Source organism: Sapajus apella, unplaced genomic scaffold (assembly GCF_009761245.1).
Source record: "Sapajus apella isolate SASKATOON/1434 unplaced genomic scaffold, GSC_monkey_1.0 scaffold45, whole genome shotgun sequence".
In the NCBI taxonomy this organism is placed as follows: domain Eukaryota; kingdom Metazoa; phylum Chordata; class Mammalia; order Primates; family Cebidae; genus Sapajus; species Sapajus apella.
The window spans coordinates 9,272,494-9,299,507 of NW_022436985.1; the positions used below are offsets into that span (position 1 = coordinate 9,272,494).

The 27,014-nt window shown below is 38.0% G+C and overlaps 1 protein-coding gene across 5 annotated transcripts in view; it reads right to left on the reverse strand.

Moving 5' to 3' along the window:
- The window catches only part of HERC3 (HECT and RLD domain containing E3 ubiquitin protein ligase 3), a 115,208-nt gene that overhangs the window by 49,485 nt on the left and 38,709 nt on the right, over positions 1–27,014 (reverse strand). For all 5 annotated transcript variants that reach the window (XM_032239851.1, XM_032239856.1, XM_032239852.1 and 2 more), the window contains 6 exons: positions 9,776–9,935; positions 5,348–5,424; positions 4,345–4,566; positions 3,311–3,402; positions 2,231–2,361; positions 1,494–1,654 (listed from right to left, as the gene is read on the reverse strand). In XM_032239851.1, coding sequence (XP_032095742.1) covers positions 1,494–1,654; positions 2,231–2,361; positions 3,311–3,402; positions 4,345–4,566; positions 5,348–5,424; positions 9,776–9,935 — 843 coding nt within the window. The remainder of the gene's footprint in view (positions 1–1,493; positions 1,655–2,230; positions 2,362–3,310; positions 3,403–4,344; positions 4,567–5,347; positions 5,425–9,775; positions 9,936–27,014) is intronic.

A 27,014-nucleotide genomic window follows, 5' to 3' on the forward strand; every position in this document is an offset into this window, starting at 1 on the left:
AAATTGGTAAACTTCCTAAATAAATGCATTCCACTTGTGAGTGCAATGTCTTGGAGAAAAGAAAATTTACAAATGACAAAGAGGACACAAAGCCATTCTTTCACTTTTGGGAACATCACCCAAATAAAACCTTGTTTATTTTATAGTTGTACTACATTTCAGATGCTCATATATTCATTCCAAAAATGTTTACTGAGAGACAAGTTTATGCCAGGCCCTGTGCTATATCCTAAGTTTACAAGAAGAAAAAGAGTTTGTGTGTGTCCTTGAGTTTCTTATAATCCAGTAGTAACTTATAATTGTTATTGTTTCAGACAAATTCCTGATAAAGCCATAAGTGTGTCACTTTATTGACTTCAAAACCAAAATTCATTATTAAATTACACTTCTTTTTAATGCCTCTCTAGCTCCATTTCAGCCTCAGATTTATAATTTCAAGGTGAAACAGTCATTCAATATTAATGACTACCTTACTTTAATTTCCAGTGAAACCAAGACTGCTATTTAACTATTTTTTAAAAGAAGAAAAAGACATGGTATAAAAAGAAATCACATCATGTTATACCAAAAGTAAAGTAGAGGTTTGTAACACAGTACACAGGATCTAGAATGACCTAGGTTTAAATCCTGCCTCCAGAATCTATGTGACCTTGGGCAAATTTCTTGACCTCCTTAAGACTTTGTTCCCTTATCTCTAACATGGGGATAACAACCACTAACTAGTTATTCGGTTGTTCTGAGTGCTTTGCATGGTAATGAAACTTCATTGGGCATTCAAAATATGCTGTCATTATCAGCAACAACAATAAAATGTATACACCACCACCAAGGTCTGTGCAAACAAAGTAACATAGTTTGAATGTATGTTCTCATCAAAACTCATGTTGAATTGTAGTAATCCCCAATGCTGGAGGTAGGGCATGGTGGGATGTATTTGGATCATGCAGCCGGTGGGATCCCTGATGAATGGCTTGGGCCATCCCCTTGGTGATAAGTGGTAATAAGTGAGCTCTTGCTCTGAGTTCACGTGAGATCTGGTGGTATAAAGTGTATGGCACCTTCCCTCCACTCTTTCTCTTGCTCCTGCTTCTGCCATGTGAAGTGTCTGCCCCCTCTTCACCTTCTACGATGTTTGTAAGATTCCTGAGGCCTCCTCAGAAGCCAAGCAGAAGCCTGCACCATGCTTCCTGTAAAGCCTGCAGAACGATGAGCCAATTAAAACTTTTTTCTTCATAAGTCACCCAATATCAGGTGCTCCTTATAGCAATGCAGGAATGGTCTAATACAACAATATTGCCTGCTTTATTTATTCTCTAGGATCTCAACTGTAGAGCTTCATGCATAGTAAGTACTGAAATTATTTACTGATATTAAAAAATGCCTTTCCTTCATTCCCTCCAAAAGACCTCAAACTAAATAAGAGATACATATTCTGTAAACAACTATTTTCATCACTTAAAATACCATTACATTCCAGTGAAGATCATTCTTACCAGCTCGGGCTGTAAGCTGGCCACTGTGGGCAGCCCAGTAACCCTTGACAGGAGATGGGCACTTAACATTACAAGTGTGCCCAGTTCCTAATTGACCTCTTGCTCCACAACCAAATGCATAGATGAGTCCAGAAGAAGGCACGAAGGCTAGGGTATGTTGTCTGTGAAAAAATAATTCAACTCATCAGCATAGTTTCTACTGATGTGGGTGTACACTCTGACTCTGACTTGTAGCTTCCACATGTGAGCACAGTGCAGGGTGCTCCTATAGAGCCTTCCCCATGTTAACATGTGACTTTTTTGCAGCAGCTGCTCTCCGTAATACTATCCTTCTCTAACACCCTGGGTCATGGGGAGGGGGGCCAGTCAGGAAAGAGCTGAATGATCTGCTGCCTGTGGGCTCTAAGATGAACGGAAAGAAGCAGGTAGACTCAGGCAAAACTTTCCAAGAAATTCTTTGGGACTCTCTCCCTTTCCTTTCTTTACCCCTTCCCCACATCCTGCTACTCTTTATCCCAAAAGAAGCCTAATGTCTCCATGTTGCTCTGCTTATCTAAAACCCTTCCTTGCCACACTCTACTAAGGTCTGACTTTCTCCACACTTCACTGTAGGCATGCATGCAGTTAAGATCTCTTAAAATGATGGTGACTAGGTATAATCACATTCTTAAACGCTACAAAGATAAGACCCATTCCTGGGTCATAGTGAATACTGGGAAGCTTTGAGGAGCACTCACCTGCCACAAGCAATCTGAGTTACTTCACTACCCATCAGCTCTAGAACTCTTCTAGGATTAACCTCATCATTCATGGAGTCATGTCCAAGTTGTCCACAGGAACCAGCGCCAAAAGTAAACACACCTCCACTCTAACAAGAAACAAACACCAAGTGGCTTCACTGTATCTTTAAGGATACACCTCTAAAACCTGTATATCAAATGCCTACCACAACGATGTGTACAAGAACACTGCATTCACTTGACACTTGGCCAAAATCACTTTGTAAGGATGTTCATTAAATAGAAAAATTATAAAAAGAGAATTTCAGACTGCATCTTTATGGAACAAAGATAGCACTGCTCAAGAGAATGTAAGCCTTCTGTAAATTTTAAAAATTTGTAAGTACAAAAAGTTTAAAAGTACAATGATGTGTTAGGAAGCAAAATTTTAAAAAAGGAGAAACAAGGAGGTAGGCTAAATCAGATGATTTTACATGTTCATTCATATATGAAATTAAGTCCTCTACAAATTCCTTGGTAAGTAAGCTGTTAACAGCTGTATTTAAATAAATGTTAAGGCATTTATTAAAGTGAACCTAGAACAATATTTGCTCAATATAAAAATACATTTTCATTCTCTCTAGAATGTATTTAGAAGCAAAAGTAACATGATTATTTTAAAACATTAAATTTAAAACATTTAAAATTAATTATTTTAAAACATTAATTAAATTGCTGTTTCTTTTTATGTATTTAAATGACTTGTTTTAAAGGAACACAGGATATTGTTATATATATAAATATATATATATACACACACACATATATATACTGTCCTATATTTTAAAGTTATTTATATTGAACTATTCTTAAATGTTACTAAGAGAATCTACAAGATTACCAAAGAGGATAACACAGATATATGAAAAAGTAGTCTTTTTCTATTCCTTAGGAAAGCAGTAAACCCACATTAAAGAGAGGATTCAAGTTCAAGCCACAATACTGTAATCACATACCATCACTATACTAAAATAATCAAGCAATTCTAATCACCCATCTCATCCCCAGCACCAAAGCAGAGTAGTCTGAGCTCCTTACCTTTGTTAGAACTGCTGTGTGTTCTTCTCCACAACTAATATAGACAACTTTTTGTGTGCGTAAGAGTTTTACATGGCATGGAGACTCTCGATCTAGAATAAAACAAGTATCAGAATATCACTACCATTTGCCTTTGAGATGAAATATACACAGCTATCTTGGCATAAATTTTGGATTCCTGATTCCTGACACATGTTCAGTTTCCTGCCTTCATCTGTACTTGGATATCCAAAAGACTTCTCAGTTTTAACTTACCTAAAGCCTACCTCATGGATTCCCTACACTCTCCAACCCTGCCCACTCTCCAGCTCACTCCACCCCACACACAGTTTTCCCCGTTTCAGAAACAATCATTTTGCCCTTCCAGCTGTTCCTTTATTTCAAACCACACATTCAACAGTGAACAAAACCAACTGACTTCATCTTCGAAATACATTTAAAATCCGACTTTACTCCCACAACCTCCAAGCTGGTCTCCCAGCTTCCCCCAAAGCCAAAGTGGATGATGCTTCTCCTCCAAACCCTCAGTGTCTTCCCCTCTCACTGAGAAAAGCAGCCAAATGCTCATCCTGCCCCTTAGGACCCTGCATAACTGGACCTACACAACCTCTCTGACCTGCATCTGTGCTACTCTTCCCCTTCTTCTCGCCAGCTACATATCTTCCCACATCAGCTTCTTTGCACACCCGGATCCCTTTGACAGGAATATTTTTCACCCAGACGTCCCATTTCTCATCTGATTTCCTCCAGGGTTCCGCTCAAACATTTTCTTATCAGAGGGGCCCTTCCTAACCACCGTATGTAAAGCAGGAAGCTGCACTCTCAAGTCTTCTGACATACTGTGTATTTACTTGTTTTATTGCACCTCCACTCACTAGAATACAGTCTCCACTGAGACAAAGATGTTCTCTATTTTGTTCACTGCTGCTCCCTTATTACCTCACATGGAGCTAGCACATAGTAGATCCTCAAGAAACATGTGTTAAATGAATGTGCTTTTAAGCTAAACACATACATATGAAGGGCTTGCCTACCTTTTTCATCACTGAGCCCTAGCTGTCCTGCATTATTCATCCCCCAGCCAAAAACAGCTCCTGAGAGAGATAGGGCAAAGCTGTGAGCCCCTCCGGCAGCCACCTGAGCCAGCGGGATCCCCTCCAGGGACCTCACCCTCTGCGGGCTAGCTTGGGAGGGGAACTCCTTCCCTAAGCCAAGCTGCCCGTGGCTGTTCTTTCCCCAGGTGAAGAACTGGCCATCTGAAATAAAACAGGATAACTGGTATTACCATCAAATGATACAAGCTCCACACACAAAAATAATCTAGTTATCAGAGTCATTTATCAGTTGTCCCCAATACCAAACCCACCCAGGAGCAACGGAAAAGAGACACATCATGCTGTCAGACTGCCAAAACCAACACTTGCATGTGATACAACAGAGAGGTAAGCTGAGTCTTACTGCCTTTCAAGGGCTAATAAAATTTATCCACAGAAAACATTAAATGTGTAAGTAAATTCAATTTCAAACAAGCCAATTACCAGGCTTAAGCAAGATGAACTAGCTCTGACCACACTAAGACTATGAAACCCAAGACTTCAGGAGGTCCAGCTATGACCACTTGGTCTACTCTGCAGGTGACCAAGCAGGACACAGAAGTGCAGATTTACTTAGGTTTCTCCAACTCCTTTTCTTTCATTTATTTGGGAACTTGATAGTAGAATGTAGCTTGAGATTTGGCTGTCGCTAAGAAAAACCAATCTTCTCCATGCTCAAGAACACCTAGGTATGGTCTTGTCTCCTGCTCATCTTCCCCTTCGAAAGCTGGGGCAGCAATGATGACCACCTACTTCATCAACCACACCCTGAGAAAATGATGAGCTCTGCAAAGACCATCTGAGAACTGTCACTGTCCAATAGCAATGCACAGACCCTAATCAGTTAATTAAAAGTTTTGAGTTAGATAATACCACACAAAAAGACGAAGATAAATGGTTTCAAAATTAACACAGCATTAGCATATGTTTAATGTTACTTTACCAGCTGCAAGAGCCAAGCAATGCCAGTTGCCACAGGAAACTTGTAATATTGTCTGCTGGTTCAGCTTTTGTATTAACCTAAAACAGAAAAGGCTTTCTTTTTCAGATGAATATTCACACACAAACACAATTATCAGAATCATTCCCAACTAAGTAAAATATCTGTAATAAATAACAACATATTGCCTACAGGTTTTTTTAAAATCAAATATATAATCTTACATAATATGATTCTAATAGGTCTTTCATCAGCCTCATCTCTTAGGTAGTTACTGTTTAAAACAACAAAAACAATAAACACTTTTGTATTTAGACCCATAACCAAAATCCTCCATCATTTCTCACCTTGTCTTCTTCAATTCAGGGCCAAATGGAAAGAGCTACAGAAGAAAGATCCTAAGAATATGGTTGGTGTCTACATGGCTTTCAAAATAAGAGCAATGCCACCATCCAAAATAAGTGAAATGTCAATTTCACTTCTGGGTACATACACACAGTGGAGTATTAACTAGCCTTAAAAGGGAAGGGAGTTCTGACACATGCTTCAACATTGATGAACCTAGAGGACATTATGCTCAATGAAATAAGCCAGTCATAAAAACTGAAACTGTATGATTCCACTTATATGAAGTACCTGTTGTCGTCAAATTCATATAAATTGATTTTGTGAGATAAAAAAAGTTCAAAAGCCCAGGCACAGTGGCTAATATTTGTAATCTTACCACTTTGGGAGGCCAAGGCGGGACAATCGCTGGAAGCCAGTAATTCAATATCAGCCTGGTCAACAAATCAAGACCCTATTTCTACAAAAAATATTAAAAATCAACTGAGTGTGGTGGCATGCACCTGCATTCCTAGCTACTTGGGAGCCTGAGGTGGGAGGATCACCTGAGTCCAGGAGTTCAAGGCAGTGAGCTGCAATCACACCACTGCACTCTAGCTTGGACTACAGAGTGACACCCTGTCTCAAAAAAGGAAAAAAAAAAAAAAAAAAAGGCAAGAAAAAAGAAAGTTCCAGGGATTGGTTGTATAACATTGTGAACACATTTAACACTACTGAGCTACACACTTAAAAATAGTTAAGACGGAGGCCGGGCGCGGTGGCTCAAGCCTGTAATCCCAGCACTTTGGGAGGCCGAGGTGGGTGGATCACGAGGTCAAGAGATCGAGACCATCCTGGTCAACATAGTGAAACCTCGTCTCTACTAAAAATACAAAAAATTAGCTGGGCATGGTGGCGCGTGCCTGTAATCCCAGCTACTCAGGAGGTTGAGGCAAGAGAATTGCCTGAACCCGGGAGGCGGAGGTTGCGGTGAGCCAAGATCGCGCCATTGCACTCCAGCCTGGGTAACAAGAGTGAAACTCCGTCCCAAAAAAAAAAAAAAAAATAGTTAAGACGGTAAATTTTATGATATATGTATTTTACCACAATTTAAAAAAATAATAAGGGCCATGCCTCCAAAACCCAAATTTCCTAGGATGGTAAAGAGGAGGGTCACATGATTTCTCTTCAAATCTTATTCCCCTGCTTGTTCATGTGAAAGAGAGAGAACATCACCTACTTCACAGAGTTGTGGTGAGAATTAAATGAAAAATTCCAGTTAAAGTACTTGGCACTGTCTTAAGAGAGTTGGGCTCCCTGGGAATACCTCCTGCTCTCTATTTTAATAGTTGACAAGTTTTCATGTTCACCTTCCATATGTGTATTGTGCCACGGAAACTAAGGGGTCGGACAGATACCCCTTGGAAGAGGAGTATCTTAGAAGATAGATATCCTTTGGGGGAGAGGATAGAGGATTATTTAGATTGACACGTAGATACTGCTTTTGTTCACATTTTATTTTCTCAGATATAAAAATGTAAAATAGAGTTCACAAACACATTTAGTACCAAATAGAAATGAACTTTTTTATTCATATAACTGCAGATTCATGTGTAATTTTAAGAAATAATACAGATAAATCCCTTATATAATTTGTCCAGTTTCCCCTGATAGGATTTTGTAAAACCATGTATAATATAACCAGGATATTGAGGATATTAACATTAGTACAATCTGCCAATCTTAATCATATTTCTCCAGTTTTACTTTACTCACTTCTGGGTATTAATTTTATCATGTAAGTTCAAGTATCTACTGCCACAGTCATATGGGAACCAAACAGTTCCAACACAAGTACGCCTCGTGTTAAACTTTTATAACCACTCCTCCTCTTCTCCTGTTCCTAATCCTTGGAACCACTAATCTATCCTCCATTTCTAAAATTTTGTTATTTAAAAAATGCCATATAAATGAAATCATACAGTAGGTGATCTTTTGAGATTGGCTTTTTTTCACTCAGACTAATTCCCTGAACATTCACCCAAGCTGTGTTAATCCATAGTTCGTGGAACACCACTAGTTTCTAAAATTGAAAAATGCATTACTGCCAATGAGACCAGTGTTTCTCAGGTTGCTATATAGCAAGAACCCTCTTTCCTATCAAGTTTACACTCAAATTCCCCACCACCATTACCCTTGTCACAATCTGTTGTAGAAAAGAAGCAGGTCAAAAGAACAAAGATACATAATAGAGAAATTGTACCCTTGAGGTGGGGAAGAGGGGATACGCACAGTGAAAGCACATACTGTCTTTACCTACTTGTCTCCTTCTATCCTCCCCATAACTCTGTAAGGTACACAATAAGTAATTCCATTTTTAAGTTAGGAAACTGAGGCTTAGAAAAGTTAAACAACTTGCCCAAGGTCATTCACCTTACAAGTAACAGACCCGGTATTAGAATCCAAGGCTTGTTTGACATCAAAGCTATGTTACTTTCCACAATACAAAGGTATAAATGAATGAATTTATTTCAATTAACTTATAAGAGAAAACCACATACAAATCAAAGTCTTAGAAGTCATCTATAACTTGAACATGACTAATGAATATTAAGCTATTACTGTAGCACAGATTACTTCATTTTTAAAATGAAATGCCATTAAAAACCTCAATTGTGTTTTGGTCATCAACAAATGAAATATTTTTGTCATTAATACTATAAATATTTTCCCTAATATTACACACAACATAAAATCCAGCACTTCTTTTTTCTTACTGCCACGCTTCCTCTTGCCACAAAATTAAATCAATTTTTTGAAGAAATGAATCTAAGACATTACCTGTCCTAAATCAGGAAACGAATCAAATCACTCTTATCTCCATGTTCCTCGTATTTAACACAGCTTTTGATTAAAGAGACAAAAATCTAAGAAGGGCAAAAAGGAAGAGGAAGGAGAATATGCTGTCCTTTAAAAGGGACAATAATTAGGCAGAGGGGGAGAGGCCATTTATTAAATTGTATTGAGCAATGTATGTGCCAGGTACTCCTAGCAGATAATGCTAAAATAAATCATCCAATTATCCTGCCATTAATAGTTCACAGCTTTGTAATAAAAACAGGTATTAAATAAACAATTACAAAGCGTGTGACAAGTACTACAGTAGTAGTATGTGGTACATTCATACATTCATAGCATAAAGGAGTAAAAATCAAATAAATAAAATGGCAGCTCTTTGATCATTAAGAATCTCAACACACTGAGACACCACCCCTAAAATGTCCCTCTGAACGTAACTTTAATATTTGGGATGTTCTCTTAGTGGCAACTATTAGATACTTTGACATCAAAGCTATGTTACTTTCTACAATACAAAGGTATAAATTAATGAATTTATTTCAATTAACTTATAAGAGAAAACTATACACAAATCAAAGCCTTGGAAGTCAACCATAATTTGAACACCACTAGTGAATATTAAGCTATTATTGTCGTACAGATTACTTCATTTTTAAAAATGAAATGCCGTTAAAAACCTTAATTGTGTTTTGGGTTGATTTTGATTGAATAGCTAAATCATCTAAGATTTAGATTTAAGTAAATCTTTAAGAGACTCAAAACCTACTGTATTAATATTTTTGCATTAAAGAACCTATGTATATCTGGTATTTTAGCTGTTTGTAATGCTTAAGGTAATTTGGCCTATTATTAGAGTTAACAGGTGAGCCTTGTGATTCTATTTTAAAGTACTTAATTGAGGAATTCAGACTTGCAATTTTCAGTTGAAGGTTAGTAAGTCTACGATGTGAAAGATGTCTTTTTTACTCATTTATTGACTGCCAGGCACTCAGCAAGCAACCAGGCTACTAGAATAAAGTACAGTTCCCAACGGACTCACATTTTTTAACCAGGGACAGACACTTGTATAAATATTTGCAACTTTTATGACAAGTGCTGTAATAGTATAAGGCACAGAAGCAGCACAAAGGAAATAGCAATTAAATGAAGAAAACAAGAAAAGCAAGGAGTCTAACAAATCAACAGCAGGAAATAATATTTAAAAAGACTAACATTTGAAAACCAGATTCCTCTCTGTGACATTCTTACCTGGGCACTGCCACAGAATCCTCAGTAGTCATGAGTCCTAGTTGACCATCACTCCCTGCACCCCAAGAAAACAGCTGACCCCGGTCACTGAGGGCCAGACTGTGGGACTCTCCGCATGCCACATGAATAATGTGCTGATCTGCCAGAGCTCCAATTTGTTCTGAAAGAGACCAAACCAAAGGAGGAAAATGTACAACCTAGAAAAAGGAATATTGCCACCATTACACAGGATTATCTTCCTGGCCAGTTTTATCTTTTAACAAGAACCACTTAATCTGAATATTTATAGAGACCATAAATTTCACATATTTCTAAACTCTATCAATTTACATTCAGCGACCCAGGGTAACATACATAACTATAGCAGCACACATATCCCAGATGATCCCTGAACCTATAGAGCCATGTATGTGCCTTGTGCTTCTCTATCCAGGGAGAAACCTGAAGGTTTACTATTTGGAGATGTTCCATCAAAGAGGCCTAAATGTTGAGTGGAAATGAAATACATTCCTAAAAGTAGTGGGAGGGAGTGAAACTCTGCCTGGAACAATGAGACCCTCTCCCCCCCACACAAACACACCCGCAATTCTAAACAGCTTTCTCCCCTCAGTTCTGGAACACAGTCATGTATGTAACCAGCCAGGAAACAGAAGGATTTCTCTCTGTGAAAACTGGCCCAAAATAAAAGACCCACAGATAGTGACATTGGTGCGCCCCTCAATGAAATGTCCAGCTTCGCACCAGTCAGTAAGAATCACCCATACACACACAGCTCCACTCACATTTTAGCACCTCACTCTTAAATGTAAAAGGTCACAAAAGGATCACCCTATGTGTGAGGAAAACTAACATGAAAGGCAAAGAACAACATAAATGGAAGGAAATGAACTCTGAAGAAACAGATCACACAGGGGGCAGTTTCTTAAAAGTCTTTAGAGAAATAAATAAAGATATTTCCATTCATGAACTTTCTAGTTCATGAGAGTACTATAGGAAAGTATTACTCAAACATTCAGAAAACAAACAAAACAAACAAACAAAGAAAAATATCTTGGAAACCAAAAATGTGGCAGCATAAATGGAAAAAAAAAATCTTCAAAGCAAGATTGAAAGTTAGAAATGAGGAAATTTTCTAGGAAATAGAAGAAGAAAGCAAAGAGGAAATCAGAAGGAAAAAAAGAAATTAAAGGATTATTCCAAGAGGTCCAACATCCACAAAGAGAATGAAGAAAACACAAGATAAAAATATTACAAAAAAGAAAAACATTCACACTGAAAGGATCTATCAAGTGTCTGGAATAATTACCAACAAAATATCTACTGTAGAACCATTCTGAAATTTCAAAACACCAAGAAAGAGTCTACAAGTTTCCAGAAAAGAAAGTGTTTATATACAATAGAACAGGGATCAGAATGGCATCAGACTTCTCAGACGCAACACTGAAGACTGTAAGACAATGGAGTGATGCCCTTATAATTCTGAAGGAAAATGACATCCAATCAAGAATTCAATACCCAACCAACTGTGATCGAAATATGAGGCAAAGGGGGCAAAGGGCAGTTTTGGAGATGTAAAGCTCTCAAAATATTTTACCTTCCATACTGCTTTTCTCAGAAAGCTACTGGAAGATATGCCTCCAAAACAAAGAACTCAGGATTTAGGAACCAAGAAACTTACACAGACAGGAAAGAGGTGAAGAACCTTTCTAGACAGCTATGTAGCATGCCTACAAAGCAAAGGTGAAGGGATGTCTCCAAAGTGAAAAAAGAAAACACTATTTAAAGAGTTTTAGAGCATTACGAGTTTTACAATTCTACCAGAGATACACAGGTTAGATACAGATACCGTGGCGGGGGTGGGGAACTGAAGTCATTAACTTGAGGAAAAACTAAATGATTTATGAGAAAGAAAAGCAATCACGGTACATGCAGTCATAATAACTAACCAAACAAAAATACTTTCCATAGTTAATAACTGTCAAATTTTATTTACACGAGTAACTATTTAGGGAAGGATCAGTGTCTGGTGGTGAGGAAGAGAAAAGGTTGGATAGAGAATATAACAGAACTCTAATCTTTCCCAGTGTGAAGTTTCCAGATTATGTCCAATATTGAAAAAAAAATCAAGAAGTAGAATTATAAGCATGTTATTTAGAAACATAAAGGTAAACAGAAAAAAAAAAAAAGCTAAAGAGTTGAAATGACAGCCTCTGGGAGTGAGATTCAAGGATAAGGACAGATGAGGCAGGGAACTGTATTTAAACACGGTTTGCATATATTCCTTCAAAATAATAACACTTTTTAAAAGTTAACTGAAAATATGATAATGCCAGGGAAATTACCACAATAAACAGAAAGATTCTATAATTCCTGTTCCCATTATCCATCTTCTTTAACCTCTACTCGCTACTTACTTCCCAACTCAGCCTTGCACCAGGCACAAAGAATAGTCCTATCCTTATCTTGCAAAAATGTAAGGAACTCTATCAAAGGAGACCAAGTGGCTCAGACTTCACTCTAGCCAAGTTTCCACCTGTACCCATTCCAGGACTTGGACAGCTTTCTGTTCTCTAGGCCTGGGACCTAGCCTGATATCTCAGTCACGACTGAGGCCTGTCCCTCGGTACCTAGCCTTCCTGCTACGACCAGCAGCCTTACCTGTTTGAATGTTAGTATAATGACCTAACGCAACACTAATAAGTCTCCCCATTATCCTGACGGGACATTGTTCCTCTGATCTGTCTGCCGTCTTCTTGCCCTCAATCTCTCAATAGCATCCCTCTCTTGATCTTGTCTTACTACAGCTGAGTAGCCTCAAAAGGGAACATCTGGATTCCAGCAACCACTGACTCCCAGTCAGGTCAATCTCTAGGCAAACCAATTCCTGTCCCATCACTCATCAGCCACTAAAAGAGACTTCCAGCTAGCCTCACCACAACAATAAAATCTGCAGCCACACACATATACACCATGGAATATTATGCAGCCATCAAAAACGATGAGTTTGGGTCCTTTGTAGGGACATGGATGAACCTGGAAACCATCATTCTCAGCAAACTGACAGAAGAGCAGAAGATCAAACACCGCATGTTCTCACTCATAGGCGGGTGTTGAACAATGAGAACACATGGACACAGGGAGGGGAGCACTACACACTGGGGTCAGTTGGGGGGAAATAGGGGAGGGACGGTGGGGGTGGAGAGCTGGGGAAAGATAGTAAGGGGAGAGATGCCAGATGTAGGTGATGGGGAGGAAGGCAGCAAATCACACTGCCACGTGTGTACCTATGCAACAATTTTGCATGTTCTTCACATGTACCCCAAAACCTAAAATGCAATAAAATAAATGGGGGAAAAAAGATCTGCAGCCACAAAGGCAAAAATACTGTTCGGCAATACAAATGCTGACGGAGAAGCAAACCACTGGTTACACAAGTCTAACTTAATCTATTTCTTCCTAGCCAGAAAACTGTGCTCATCTAACTCATGCTGGAGATCTGTCACTTTGCAACTATAATCCCTCTTCTAGAATCTACCCTCTAGGTCTGCCCAGTGTGCTGACGAATGCCTCATTCACTCCTCCCTCTGAATACACACACCCCTTCCCAACTTGGGAACATTCAGGCTACAGTGTCCTCTGATTCATTTTCACATGCAGTCTCTTCTGATTCATTCCTTCAAGACTATACACCATATTTTGCAGATCATGATAGAACCTCAACCCACACACTACAATAACTAAACACAGTGAAGAAGCATTTGGCATTTTTTTAGGATAAAAGTATATTGTCTCTCTGATCCTTTCATAGCAATACTTTAAAGTCTTCAGAAGTCTTCAGTAATGTTTCCAATTCTGAACAAGTCACGGTAGGTAGGGCAGCACAGTGGCCAACGTGGAGTGCTGCTTACAGCTAGTCAGCAGTTCAGCTGGTCTTGCATTACTAGGGTTAGTTCTACTTGGCTCTTGAGCCCATCATAACTTTTAAATGTTTTTTGAGTTAATGGTAAATTTGTCATTTAACCACCAAAAGATGATAACTGAGAAGGATGATATGAGTCTACAGGGTAGATGGATGATGCAGATTCTTAAGCTTTGCAACAACCCTGTGAGGCAAGGGCACCATAGCTGTCTTCAGCTCAGAAAGAGGATGTAATTTGGCCAAGACTCACAACTAATGAGTGGTGGAACTGGGATGGACACCAGGTCTGTCTGACTTCAAAACCTATTATACTTAACTAAGCTATATTATCTTCCCTCATGGAAAAGAATTAGATAGATTTTAAATTGGTAAAAATAACCTATAAAGTGAATACCCTACTTATAAATCATGGAAAATTGACTCTCTTTCCTCAACATCTGTTCAGATGAGAAACACACCCAATGGCTTACGGTTAATATCAGAGGCTGGGTGGAAAGGACAGTAGTTCACCTTTATCTGAGGTTTTGCTTTCTAGAGTTTCAGTTACCTGCAATCAGTGCAGTGCAAAAATATTAAATGGAAATTTCCAGAAATAAGCAACTCATAAGTTTCAAATTGTACACCATTCTGAGTCGTGTGATAAAATCTCTTGCTGTCCCACTCTGCCTGAGACATGACTCATCCCTTTGTCCAGCAAATCCACGCTGTATATGCTCCCTGCCTGTTAGTCCCTTAGTAGCTGCCTTGGTTATCAGGTTTAAAAAACATAGTATCTATAGCATTTGGTACTATCCAGGGTTTCAGGCATCTACCGGCGGGGTCTTGGAACACATCTCCTGCAGACAAGGAGGGACTACTACATACGGTATATACAAAATTAGTGATTAACAGTTGGCACTAAGGTTTTAACTAATAAAACTATAATAAAATAAATGTAAGCAGTTGGTAGGACAAAGAGGGTTAAACTTTCACCACTTAGATGTCTCCTTTCTGCTTTTCCCCAAATTGTCTACTCTACAATTATACTTTTCTTTAGTGGTAGAAAACAAGACAGAGACATACTGTAGGAAACCCAGCTCTTCGCTCTACCATTCTACACATTCTAAATCCTCACATTCACCCTAACTCTGACTTCTGTTCACACTGAACTCTTACCTATCTTGCCTCTCACTGCTACACTCTTGTTCTCCCGACTACTTTTCCTCCAAAGTACTATCAACCCAGTCTGTGGGGTGCAGCAGACTTTTACAGAAAGTCTCCGTGATGGAGATACACTGTATCTCGGCAAACCACTCAAAACAAAATATTATACATCCAAGTACCTCTGCAGTTCCCAACACAGAAGATGGCCTGGAATCAGATTTTCATCCTAGAGTCTCCCCACCTCCCACAACATGACTAAGCTCTCTCTCCCTCATTTTCTTTGTTTCTGTATCTAAAAGGTCCTTTTCCAAAGCCATATTCCAATTTCTTTCTTAATTAATTACTTTGGTCTAAACATTTTAGGGCATGTGGACTATTTCCATAAAAGGTATTCTATCTTGTTTCTGAGCCAAGGCACTGAAGCCAGAGTTAGCTTTTAAAAATTTTTAATTATCATAGAATAAACCTGACTTTTTGGTATATAAGTCTATGAATTCGAACACATGTAACTACCACCACAATCCAGATACAGAACAGTCCCATCACCCCAAAAATGTTCCTCATGCTGTTTCTTATAGTCACATCCTCTCCTCATCTTTAACTTCTGGCAACCAACAACTTGTTTTCTCTCATTACAATTTTCAGTTTTTTATACTGTCCTGTAAATGGAATCATATACTGTCTAACCGTTTGAAACTAGATTGTTTTACTCATGATGCCTCTGAGATTCAATTAAGTGGTTGCATGTATCAACAGTTTGTTCCTTTTCTTGGTGAGGAGTATTCCACTGTATTATGGATGAACTACAGAGCAATGTTCCCAGTTTTTAGTGATTATAAACAGAGATGCAATGAGCATTCATATACAGCTTATTGTATAGCAGTAAGTTTTCCTAGCACTGGAGTAAATATCCAGGTGTGAGATTGCTAGGTCATGTGGTAAATATATGTTTAATTAATTTTTTTCTTTTTTAAATCTGCCCAAACATTTTCCATTAACACCAGCAATTAAGGGAGTTCCAGTTGCTCTGCATCCTTGTCAGCACTTGCTATTATCAGTATTTAATGTTACCCACTCTAAAAAGTATAATGGGTTTTCATCATCGTTTTAATTTGCATTTCCCTAGTGGCTAAAGATGTCACACATCCTTTCATGTGCTTATTTGCCATCCATCCTCTTTGGATAAATGTCTGTTCTAAGTTCTTGCCAATTTTTAAAATTAAATTTTTTATTTCACTATTGTTGAGTTGTTTTTTAAATATATTCTGGATACAAGTCCTTGGTCAGATATGTGAAATGCAAATAATTTCTCCCAGCCTGTAGACTTTCTTTTCATTCCCTTAACGCACTCATAGATGAAGTCCACTTTAACAACTTTTTCCTTTATGGATTATGTTTTTAGTGTCATGTCTAAGAACTCTCTGCCTAGCTTCAGGTCATGAAGATTTTTCCTCTGCTTTCTTCTAAAAGCTTTATAGTCTCACATTTTACATTGAGATCTGTGATTTATTTTGAGTTGTTTTAAAAAGGTGTGAGATTTAGATCAAGGTTCTTTTTTTTTTTTTTTTAACATATGTACGTCCAAGTGTTCACTACCCTTTGCTAAAAAACAAAATTCTTTCTATATGGAATCTCTTTTACATTTCTATCAAAAGTCAATTAACCACATTTGTGTGGATATATTTCTGTGCTTTATTCTGTTCCACCAGACTATGTCTACACCTCTGTTAGTACCACATAGCCTGGATTACTATACCTTTATAGTAAGTCTTAAAATCAGGTAATTCCTTCAACTTTATTCTTGGTTTTCAAAATTGCTTCAGGTATTCTAGATCCTTTACTTTCCCATATAAACTTTATAATCAGCTTGTCTATATCTACAAAAAAAAAAAAAAAAAAAAAAAAACCCTACTGGAATTTTAGCTGAAATTGTGTTAAATCTATAAGCCAATTTGAGAAGAACTGAAATATTTACTATGTTAAGTACTTTAATCCATGAACACAATACACCTCTCCAGTTACAGAGGTTTTTGATTTCTTCTACCAGACTTTTGTAGTTTTCAGCATATAAATCTTATACATGTTTTGTTAAAGTTATACTAAGTATTTTATTTGTTTGGAATGACTATAAATTATATTTTTTATTCCAGTTTCCAATTGCATAGTTAATATATATAGATGATTTTTGTATACTGATCTTGAATCCTACAAATTTAACTCACAGTTTTAAAAAAGTTTTCAATATAGACATTACAATTTTCACTGGATATTTTTTTTCTGAGAACAGAGACAGTTTTCTTTTTCTTCCTTTCCAATTTGTTTGCTTCCCCCCAGCACCTGCCCTTATTCTTTCCTTATTACACTGGCTAGAACTTCTAGTATGATGTTGAACAGGAGTAGTGAGAGTAGACATTCTTGCCATATTCCTAATCTTAGTGCAATGGTCTGAATGTTTGAATCTCCCAAAATATACATGCTGAAATCACCCCCAAGGTGATGGTGTTAGGAAGTACTGCCTTTGGGGAAGTGATTAGGTTAGAGGTCAAAGCCCTCTTGGTTGGCATTAGTGCCCTTATAAATAAGACCACAGAAGAGCTAACTAGCCCCTTTTACTATGTGAAGATAGAGCTAAAAAGGTGCCACCTATGAGGAAGACAGTGCTCAGCAGACACCAAATCTGTTGGCACCTTGACTTTGAACTTTCCAGCCTCCAGAACTATAAGAATAAATGTTTGTTCTTTATAAGCCAACAAGTTTGTGGTATTTTTGTTATAGCATCCCAAATGAACTAAAAGAATACAATCTTTCAACAATGTTTGATGTAGCTATAAGATTTGTTGGGAGACATCCTTCATCAAGTTGAAAAGTTTCCTTCTGCTTCTAGTGTGTTCCTCATGAGAGTTCTTAACATAAACGGATGCTGCATAATGCCAAATTCTGTTTTCTGTATCAATTGACATAATCATGTGAGTTTCTTCTTTAGATTGTTTTTCCTATTGTTTGGAGGAGATTTTATTTCATCAGTGTCATTTCTCATTTAAATGCTTGAAAACATTTGGCAGAGAAACCAAGTGAGTCTAGAGATTGATTGATTGATTGATTGATTTAGAGACAGAGTCTCACTCTGTTGCCCAGGCTGGAGTGCAGTGGTGCAATCTCAGCTCACTGCAACCTCTGCCTCCTGGGTTCAAGCAATTCTCCAGCCTCAGCCTCCTGAGTAGCAGAGAGTACAGGCATGCATCACCATGCCCAGGTTAATTTTTTGTATTTTTAGTAGAGATGGGGTTTCGCTAAAAATACAGTATGTTGGCCAGCCTAGTCTCGAACTCCTGGCATCAAGTGATCTGCCCACCTCGGCCTCCCAAAGTGCTGGGATTATAGGCATGAGCCACTGTGCCTGGCCAAGGGAAATTTCTTTTTAAGGCTTTAAACCCTGAATTCCGTTCTTTATAGTTATAGATAACCTGTTTAGATTATCTATACCATCTTGGGTGAGTTTTTGATAGTTTGTGGTTTTGGAAGAATTATCCATTTGATCCAAGCTGTTAAATGTATATAGAGAGAATATATATGTCGGATTCCATTGCTAAGATTTTAATGTCTATAGGGCCTGCAGGGTAATGATACCATCTGTTTCATTGATACTGGTAATTTGTGTTTTCTTTTTTTACTCTTTGACTCTTTTGCTAAAGGTTTATCATTTTATTGATCTTTTCAAAGAGCTAGCTTTTGGTTCTACTGATTTTCTCTATTGTTCTTCTATTTTCAATAACATTGATTTCTACTTTCATCATTATAACTTCTTTCCTTGTACTTACCTTTTGTTTATTATGCTCTTAATATTTTTTTTAGTTCATAAGTGAAGGCTTAAATTATTGATTGGATATTTTTCTTTCTAAATAAGCTTTTAATGCCATAGTATTCTCTCTAAGCACTGCTCTAAGCTATATCCCACAAATTTTGATATATTGTATTTTCATTTTCTTTCAGTTCAAATATTTTTTTTTTTTCTGCATGGTGAAACCGGGCGGCGTTTCGCTCTTGTTACCCAGGCTGGAGTGCAATGGCGCCATCTCGGCTCACCGCAACCTCCGCCTCCTGGGTTCAGGCAATTCTCCTGCCCCAGCCCCCTGAGTAGCTGGGATTACAGGCACACGCCACCATGCCCAGCTAATTTTTTGTATTTTTAGTAGAGACGGGGTTTCACCATGTTGACCAGGATGGTCTCGATCTCTTGACCTCGTGATCCACCCGCCTCGGCCTCCCAAAGTGCTGGGATTACAGGCTTGAGCCACCGCGCCCGGCCTCAGTTCAAAATATTTTTAAATTTCCCTTGAGAATTCCTCTTTGACCCACTGATTATTTATAAGGCTGCTGCTTAATTTTAATCTAAGAGTTTGAAGACTTTCCTGTTATTTTTCTGTTATTGATTTCTAGTTGAACTCCAGTATAGTGAGAGAACATACTTTTAATTGTTGCAATTATTTAAAATTTGTTCAGGTTTGTGTTATGACTCAAAATATGGTCTATCTTGGTGAATGTTCTATAGGCACTTGAAAAAAGTGTGTATTCTGCTGTTGAATAGAATGTTCTATAAATATCAATCATTCCAGTTGGTTTGATGGTGCACTTCTATATCCTCACTGATGTTCTCTATCTATTAGTTCTATTTATTACAAAAATAAGAGTGAAAAATCTCCAAATATAATTGTAGATTTGCCTATTTTTCCTTTTATTTCTGTAAGTTTTTGTTTCATGTATTTTGAAGCTCAGTTGTTATGTATACACACATTTAGGATTCAAATGTTTTCTTGATGAACTGACTTTATTTATTCATTTTTTCCCTTTAAGTTCTGAGATACATGTGCAGAACGATCAGGTTTGTTACATAGGTATACGTGTGCCATGTGGTTTGCTGCACCTATCAACCCGTCACTTGGGTTTTAAGCCCACATGTATTACTTATTTTTCCTGAAGCTCTCCCTCCCCTTGCCCCCAACCAAAAGGCCCTAGTGTGTGATTTTCCCCTCCCTGTATCCATGTGTTCTCATTGTTCAACTCCCATTTATAAGTGAGAATATGTGGTGTTTGGTTTTCTGTTCCTGTGTTAGTTTGCTGAGGATGATGGCTTCCAGCATCATCAATGTCCTAGCAAAGAACAAGAACTCATTCCTTTTATGGCTGCATAGTATTCCATGGTACCATGGAATACTATGCAGCCATAAATATATGTACCACATTTTCTTTATCTGGTCTATCACTGATGGGCATTTGGGTTGGTTCCATGTCTTTGCTATTGTAAATCGTGCTGCAATAAACGCTCGTGTGTATCTGTCTTTATAGAATGATTTTTTATTCCTTTGGGTATATACCCAGTAATGGGATTAGTGGGTCAAATGGTATTTCTGGTTCTAGACCCTTGAGGAATCACCACACGGTCTTCCACAAAGGTTGAACTAATTTACATTCCCACCAACAGTGTAAAAGCATTTCTACTTCTCCACAGCCTCGCCAGTATCTATTGTTTCTGAACTTTTTAATAATCGCCATTCTGACTGGCATGAGATGGTATCTCATTGTGGTTTTGATTTGCATTTCTCTGATGATCAGCAATGTTGAGCTTTTTTTCATGTTTGTTGGCCACATAAATGTCTTCTTTTGAGAAGTGTCTGTTCATAACCTTTGCCTACATTTTGATGAGGTTGTTTTTTTCTTATAAATTTGCTTAAGTTCCTTGTAGATTCTGGGTATTAGACCTTTGTCAGATGGGTAGACTGCAAACATCTCTCATTTTGTAGGCTTCCTGTTCACTCATGAGTTTTGCTGTACAAAAAAGCTCTTTAGTTTAATTAGATCACATTTGTCAATTTTGGGTTTTGCTGCAATTGCTTTTGGCATTTTTGTCATGAAGTCTTTGCCCATGCCTGTATCCTGAATGGTACTGCCTGCATTTTCTTCTAGGGATTTTATGGTTTGGGTTTTACATTTAAGTCTTTAATCCATCTTCAGTTAATTTTTGTATAAGATGTAAGAAAGGGCTCCAGTTTCAGTTTACTGTATACACTAGCCAGTTTTCCCAGCACCACTTATTAAATATAAAATCCTTTCTCCATTGCTTTTGTCAGGTTTGTCGAAGATCATATGGTTGTAGATGTGCAGTATTGTTTCTGAGGTCTCTATTCTGTCCCATTGGTCTATATGTCTGTTTTGGTAACAGAACTATGCTGTTTTGGTTACTGAGGCACTGTAGTATAGTTTGAAGTCAGGCAGCATGTTGCCTCAAGCTTTATTCTTTCTGCTTAGGATTGTCTTTGCTATGCAGGCTCTTTTTTGGTTCCACATGAATTTTAAAGAAGTTTTTTCTAATTATGTGAAGAATGTCAATGGTAGTTTGATAGGAATAGCACTGAATCTATAAGTTACTTTGGGCAATATAGCCATTTTCATGATATTGATTATTCCTATCCAGGAGAATGGAATGTTTTTCCATTTGTTTGTGTCCTTTCATTTCCTTGAGAAGTGGTTTGTAGTCCTCCTTGAAGAAGTCCTTTATATCCGTTGTTAGCTGTATTTCTAGGTATTTTATTCTCTTTGTAACAACTGTGAATGGGAGTTCATTCATGATTTGGCTCTCTGTTTTTCCACTGCTGTTGTATAGGAATGTTTGTGATTTTTGCATACTGATTTTGTATCCTGAGACTTTGCTGAAGTTGCTTATCAGCTTAAGCAGTTTTGGGGCTGAGATGATGGGGTTTTCTAAATAAAGTATCATGCCATCTGCAAACAGAGACACTTTGACTTCCTCTCTTCTTATTTGAATATGCTTTATTTCATTCTCTTTCCTGACTGCCCTGGCCAGAATTTCGAATACTATGTTGAATAAGAATGGTGAAAGACAGCAACCTTGTCTTGTGCCAGTTTTCAAAGGGAATGCTTCCAGCTTTTGCCCAATCAGTACAATGCCGGCTGTGGGTTTGTCATAAATAACACTTACTATTTTGAGATATGTTTCATGAATCCTAGTTTATTGAGAGTTTTTAACATGAAGCAATACTAAATTTTAGCAAAGGCCTTTTCAGCATCCATTGAGATAATCATGATTTTATCATTGGTTCTGTTTATGTGATGGATTACATTTATTGATTTGCATATGTTGAAACCAGCCTTGCATCCCAGGGATGAAGCTGGCTTGATTATGGTGGATAAGCTTTTTGATGTGCTGCTGGATTCGGTTTGCCAGTATTTTACTGAGGATTTTCACACTAATGTTCATCAGGGATACAGGCATGAAATTTTCTTTTCTTTTCTTTTTTTTTTTTTTGGTTGTGTCTCTGCCAGATTTTGGTATCAGGATGATACTGGCCTCATAAAATGAGGAAGAAGTCCCTCCTTTTCAACTGTTTGGAATAGTTTCTGAAGGAATTATACCAGCTCCTCTTTGAACCTCTGGTAGAATTCATCTGTGAATCTCTCTGGTCTTGGGCTTTTTTTTGGTTGGTAGGCTATTTATTACTGGTCCATTTCAGAACTTGTAATTGGTCTATTTAGGGATTCAACTTCTTCCTGATTTAGTCTTGGGAGGGTGTATGTGTTCAGGAATTTGTCCATTTCTTCTTGATTTTTTAGTTTATTTGCATAGAGGTATTAACAGTATTCTCCGATGATAATTTGTATCTCTGTGAGATCAGTGGTGATATCCCCTTTATCATGTTTTATTGTGTCTATTTGATTCTCTCTTTTCTTCCTTAGTAGTCTAGCTAGTGGTCTATTTTATTAATATTTTCAAAAAACCAACTCCTGGATTCATTGATATTTTTGAAGGGTTTTTCATGTCTCTATCTCCTTCAGTTCCACTCTGATATTTAGTTATTTCTTGTCTTATGCTAGTTTTTGGATTTGTTTGCTCTTGTTTCTCTAGTTCTTTTAGTAAGGGTGTTGATTTGAGATCTTTCTAGCTTTCTGATGTGGGCATTTAGTGTTATAAATTTCCCTCTTAAAACTGCTTTAGCTGTATCCCAGAGATTCTGGTACATTGCTTCTTTGTTCTCATTGGTTTCAAGTAACTTCTTGATTTCTGCCTTAATTTCAATATTTACCCAGGAGTCATTCAGAAGCAGGCTGTTCAATTTCCATGTAGTTGTGTGGTTTTAAGTGAGTTTCTAATTTTGATTTCTAATTTGATTGCACTGTGGTCTGAGACTGTTAGGATTTCAGTTATTTTGTATTGCTGAGGAACGTTTTACTTCCAATTATGTGGTCAATTTTAGAGTAAGTGCCATGTGGCACTGAGAAGATGTATACTCTGTTGTTTTGGGGTGAAGAGTTCTGTAGATATCTAATAGGTCCACTTGATCCAGAGCTGAGCTCAAGTCCTGAATATCCTTGTTAGTTTTCTGTCTCATTGATCTGTCTAATATTGACAGTAGCACGTTAAATTATCCCACTATTATTGTGTGGAGTCTAAGTCTCTCTGATGGTCTCTAAGAGCTTGTTTCATGAATCCGGGTGCTCCTACACTGAGTGCATATATATTTTTTCAGTCATTCTACACAGACCTTTCTTGTTGAATTGATCCCTTTATCATTATGTAATGCCATTTATCTTTTTCTATCTTTGTTGATTTAAAATCTGTTTTGTCAGAGAATAGGATTGCAACCCCTGCTTCTTTCCACTTTCCATTTGCTGGATAAATTTTCCTCCATCCCTTTGTTTTGAGCCTATATGTGTCTTTGAACATGAGATGGGTCTCTTGAATACTGACACCCATGGGTCTTGACTCTATCCAATTTGCCAATCTGCGTCTTTTAATTGGGGCATTTAGGCCATTTACATTTAAGGTTAATACTGTTACTTGTGAATTTGATCCTGTCATAATGATGCCAGCTGGTTATTTTGCACATTGATTGATGCCATTTCTTCATAGTGTCATTAGTATCTATATTTTCGTATGTTTTGCAGTGGCCGGTACTGGTTTTTCCTTTCCATATTTAGTGCTTCCTTCAGGAGCTCTTGCAAGGCAGGCCCGGTGGTGACGAATTCCCTCAGCATTTGTTTGTCTGAAAAAGATTTTATTTCTCCTTGGCTTATAAAACTTAGTTTGGTCAAATATGAAATTCTGGGTTGAAAACTGTTTTCTTTAAAAATGTTGAATATTGACCCCCAATCTCTTCTGGCTTGTAGGGTTTCTGCTGATAGGTCTGGGGTTAGTCTGATGGGCTTCCTCTTGCAGGTGACCTGGCCTTTCTCTCTGGCTGTCCTTAACATTTTTTTTTTCTGCATTTCAACCTTAGTGAATGTTGTCTGATGATTATGTGTCTTTGGGTTGATCTTTTCATAGAGTATCTTGGTAGCGTTCTTTGTATTTCCTGAATTTGAATGTTGGTCTATCTTGCCAGGTTGGGAACGTTCTCCTGGATAACATCCTGACGTGTTTTTTCCAATTTGGTTCCATTCTCCCTGTCTCTTTCAGGTACTCCAATAAGTCTTAGATTCAGTCTTTTTACACAGTCCCATATTTCTTGGAGGTTTTGTTCATTCCTTTTTGCTCTTTTTTCTATAGTCTTGTCTGCCTGCCTTATTTCAAGAGAGTTTTCCATCTCTGATGGAGGGTCTCACCCAGTTGAGTGGCATGGGAAACAAGACCTATTAAACAAAGCACTTTGGCTGTCCCTTGGCGGAAGGGGTGTGCTGTGCTGGGGAGAACCCACTCATCTGGGTTGCCTAGATTCCTCAGTAGTAACAGGAGGAATGACTAAGACTGCTGGTCCACAGAGGGTACAGCCACCCCTCCCCCTAGGGATTCAGGCCCAGGGAGATCAGAGTTCTGTCCCTCAGCCCCTGGCTGGAGTTGGAGTTCCTGCAGGGAAGCTCTGAAGCTGCAGTGTTGGCTGCCGCCCTTCCCACAAGGAGCTCAGGCAACTTAGAGAGCAGGCAGCCATAGCAGTGGTGGTTGCTGCCCTTCCCCCTGGGGATTCAGCTGGCTTAGGCCAATTTTAGCCCAGTGAGAATCTACACAGATCCGTGGTTGGGACCCAAGGCCCCAGTGATGTGGGCTCAGGAGTGGGATATTCTGATCTGTGGGCTGTAGAGTTCCGTGGAAAGAGCACAGTTTCCCAGGCTGCGTAGCACACTCACTAACCACTTGGCTGGGGGTGGGGGCTCCCCTGCCCCATGTGGCTGTCAGGTGAGTCCCCACACTGCTCTTCCTTCCCCTCTATGGGCCATGCCAGCTGCCTAGCTAGTACTAATGACCAAACCTGGATACCTCAGTTGCCAGTACAGGATTCACACACTGTTTTGGATTTTTTCCAAGGGAGCTTCCAATCGCTGCTGCTTCTAGTTGATCATCTTGGCCCCACTCCCCTCTACTTGACCTTTAATCATTATATAACATTCCTCTGTATTCCTGGTCATTTTCTCTGCCTACTTTAAGCTTCACTCACTAAGCCTTAATTATGATTAACATTTGAATAATGTATATTTTTATACTCTTTTAATAAACTTCCTATATCATTATTTTTGAAGTCAACTTCTTTTGCACGGTAATTTGTTGGAGTTTTTTAGAGTCTAATAATCTCTGTATTTGGACTGTTTTTAGACTACTTCTATTTAATATAATTATTGATATATTTTGATTTTTACCTACCTTGTTATTATTTCCTCTGTTTCTCATGGTCTATTTCCTCTCCCTCTTTCTTGCTTTCTTTTGTGTTAAATAATTTTAGTATTCTATTTTAATGTACCTATTGTGTTTTCTCCTACATCACTTTGTATAGTTTTTTAAGTGATTGCTCCAGGAATTACAATATCAATAATTATCTTTTCAGAGCTTACTTAGAATCAGTATTTTACAATGCAAAAAAGGAAGAGACCCTGCCATCATATAGATTACTCTACCATCCCCCCTTTAAGTTATAGTAATCTTAAATAATGCTTTCGACCACTAAATATATTTTGAAGACCTCAAGAGTCTTTTATATTTCCATATAAATCTGCTATTTCTGTTGTTGTTCTTTATTCCTGATGTGCCAATATTCCTTCTGATATCACTTCCCTTCTGTCTGAAAAACTTCCTTTCGCTATTATTTAGTATAGGTCCCCTAGCTGAATTCTCTGACTTTTCCTTCACCTAAAACTGCCTTTCTTTTATTTTCATTTATAAAGGCTATTTTTGCTGGATACAGAATTCTAAGTTTACAATTATCTTCTTTCTATGCTCTGCTATACCACTTCCTTATGGCCTCCAGGGTTTCTGGTGTGAAATCCACAGTCATCTGAATCATTGTTTCCTTATATATAATACGTTCTTTTTTTCTGGACTCAAGTATTTTCTTTGTCTTAGCTTTTAGAAGTTTGAGTAGGATGTTTCTGAATGCAGGTTTCTTTGGGTTTATCTTGCTTGGGTTCACTAGACTTCTAGAAGACATATACATAGGTTTGTGTCTTCTACCAACTTGAAAACTTTCCAGATTATTTTTGCACCATATCCTTTGTCTTCTCCTCCTGGGACTCCAAAGGCATGAATATTAGACTTTTTCTTCTCATTCCACAGGTCCCTGAAACTGTTCATTTGTCTTCCCATCTTTATTATCTCCGTCATTCAGACTGTATAATTTCTACTCATCTATCTTCAACTTCATTGACTCTTTCCCTCTGTCACCTGTGTTCTGCTACTGAGGCCACGCAGTGAGCTTCTCATTTTAGTGTTGGTATTTGGTTCTTTTCCACATCATCTATTTCTTGCATGAGAACTTTGTTTCTCTATTTGTTTCACAAGTATTTGGGCAAGCCTGTTGAAATATTTGTATACTAGATGCTTTAAAGTTTGTCAGGTAATTCCAACATCTACATTACTCCACAATGGCATTCATTGTCTCTTCCCATGCAAGGTGAAATTTTCCTGGTTTTTCCTATACTGAGTAATTTTGGATTATACCATGAACATTTTGGATATTACGATACAAGACTCTGGGTGTTCTGGAGAATGTTAACAATTTTGTTTAAGTTTTCAAAGGCTTTATACTACTTATCAGATGTGTGCCCTGTGTACACCACAGAGTGGCCAGTCTGGGTAGTCACCTATCTATTAGTTTAGTTCTCAAGACCATTTATATTCTAAGGGGAATAAATCCATGCACACAGAACACAGAGGTAAGCCAAATAGTTCATGGATAACCA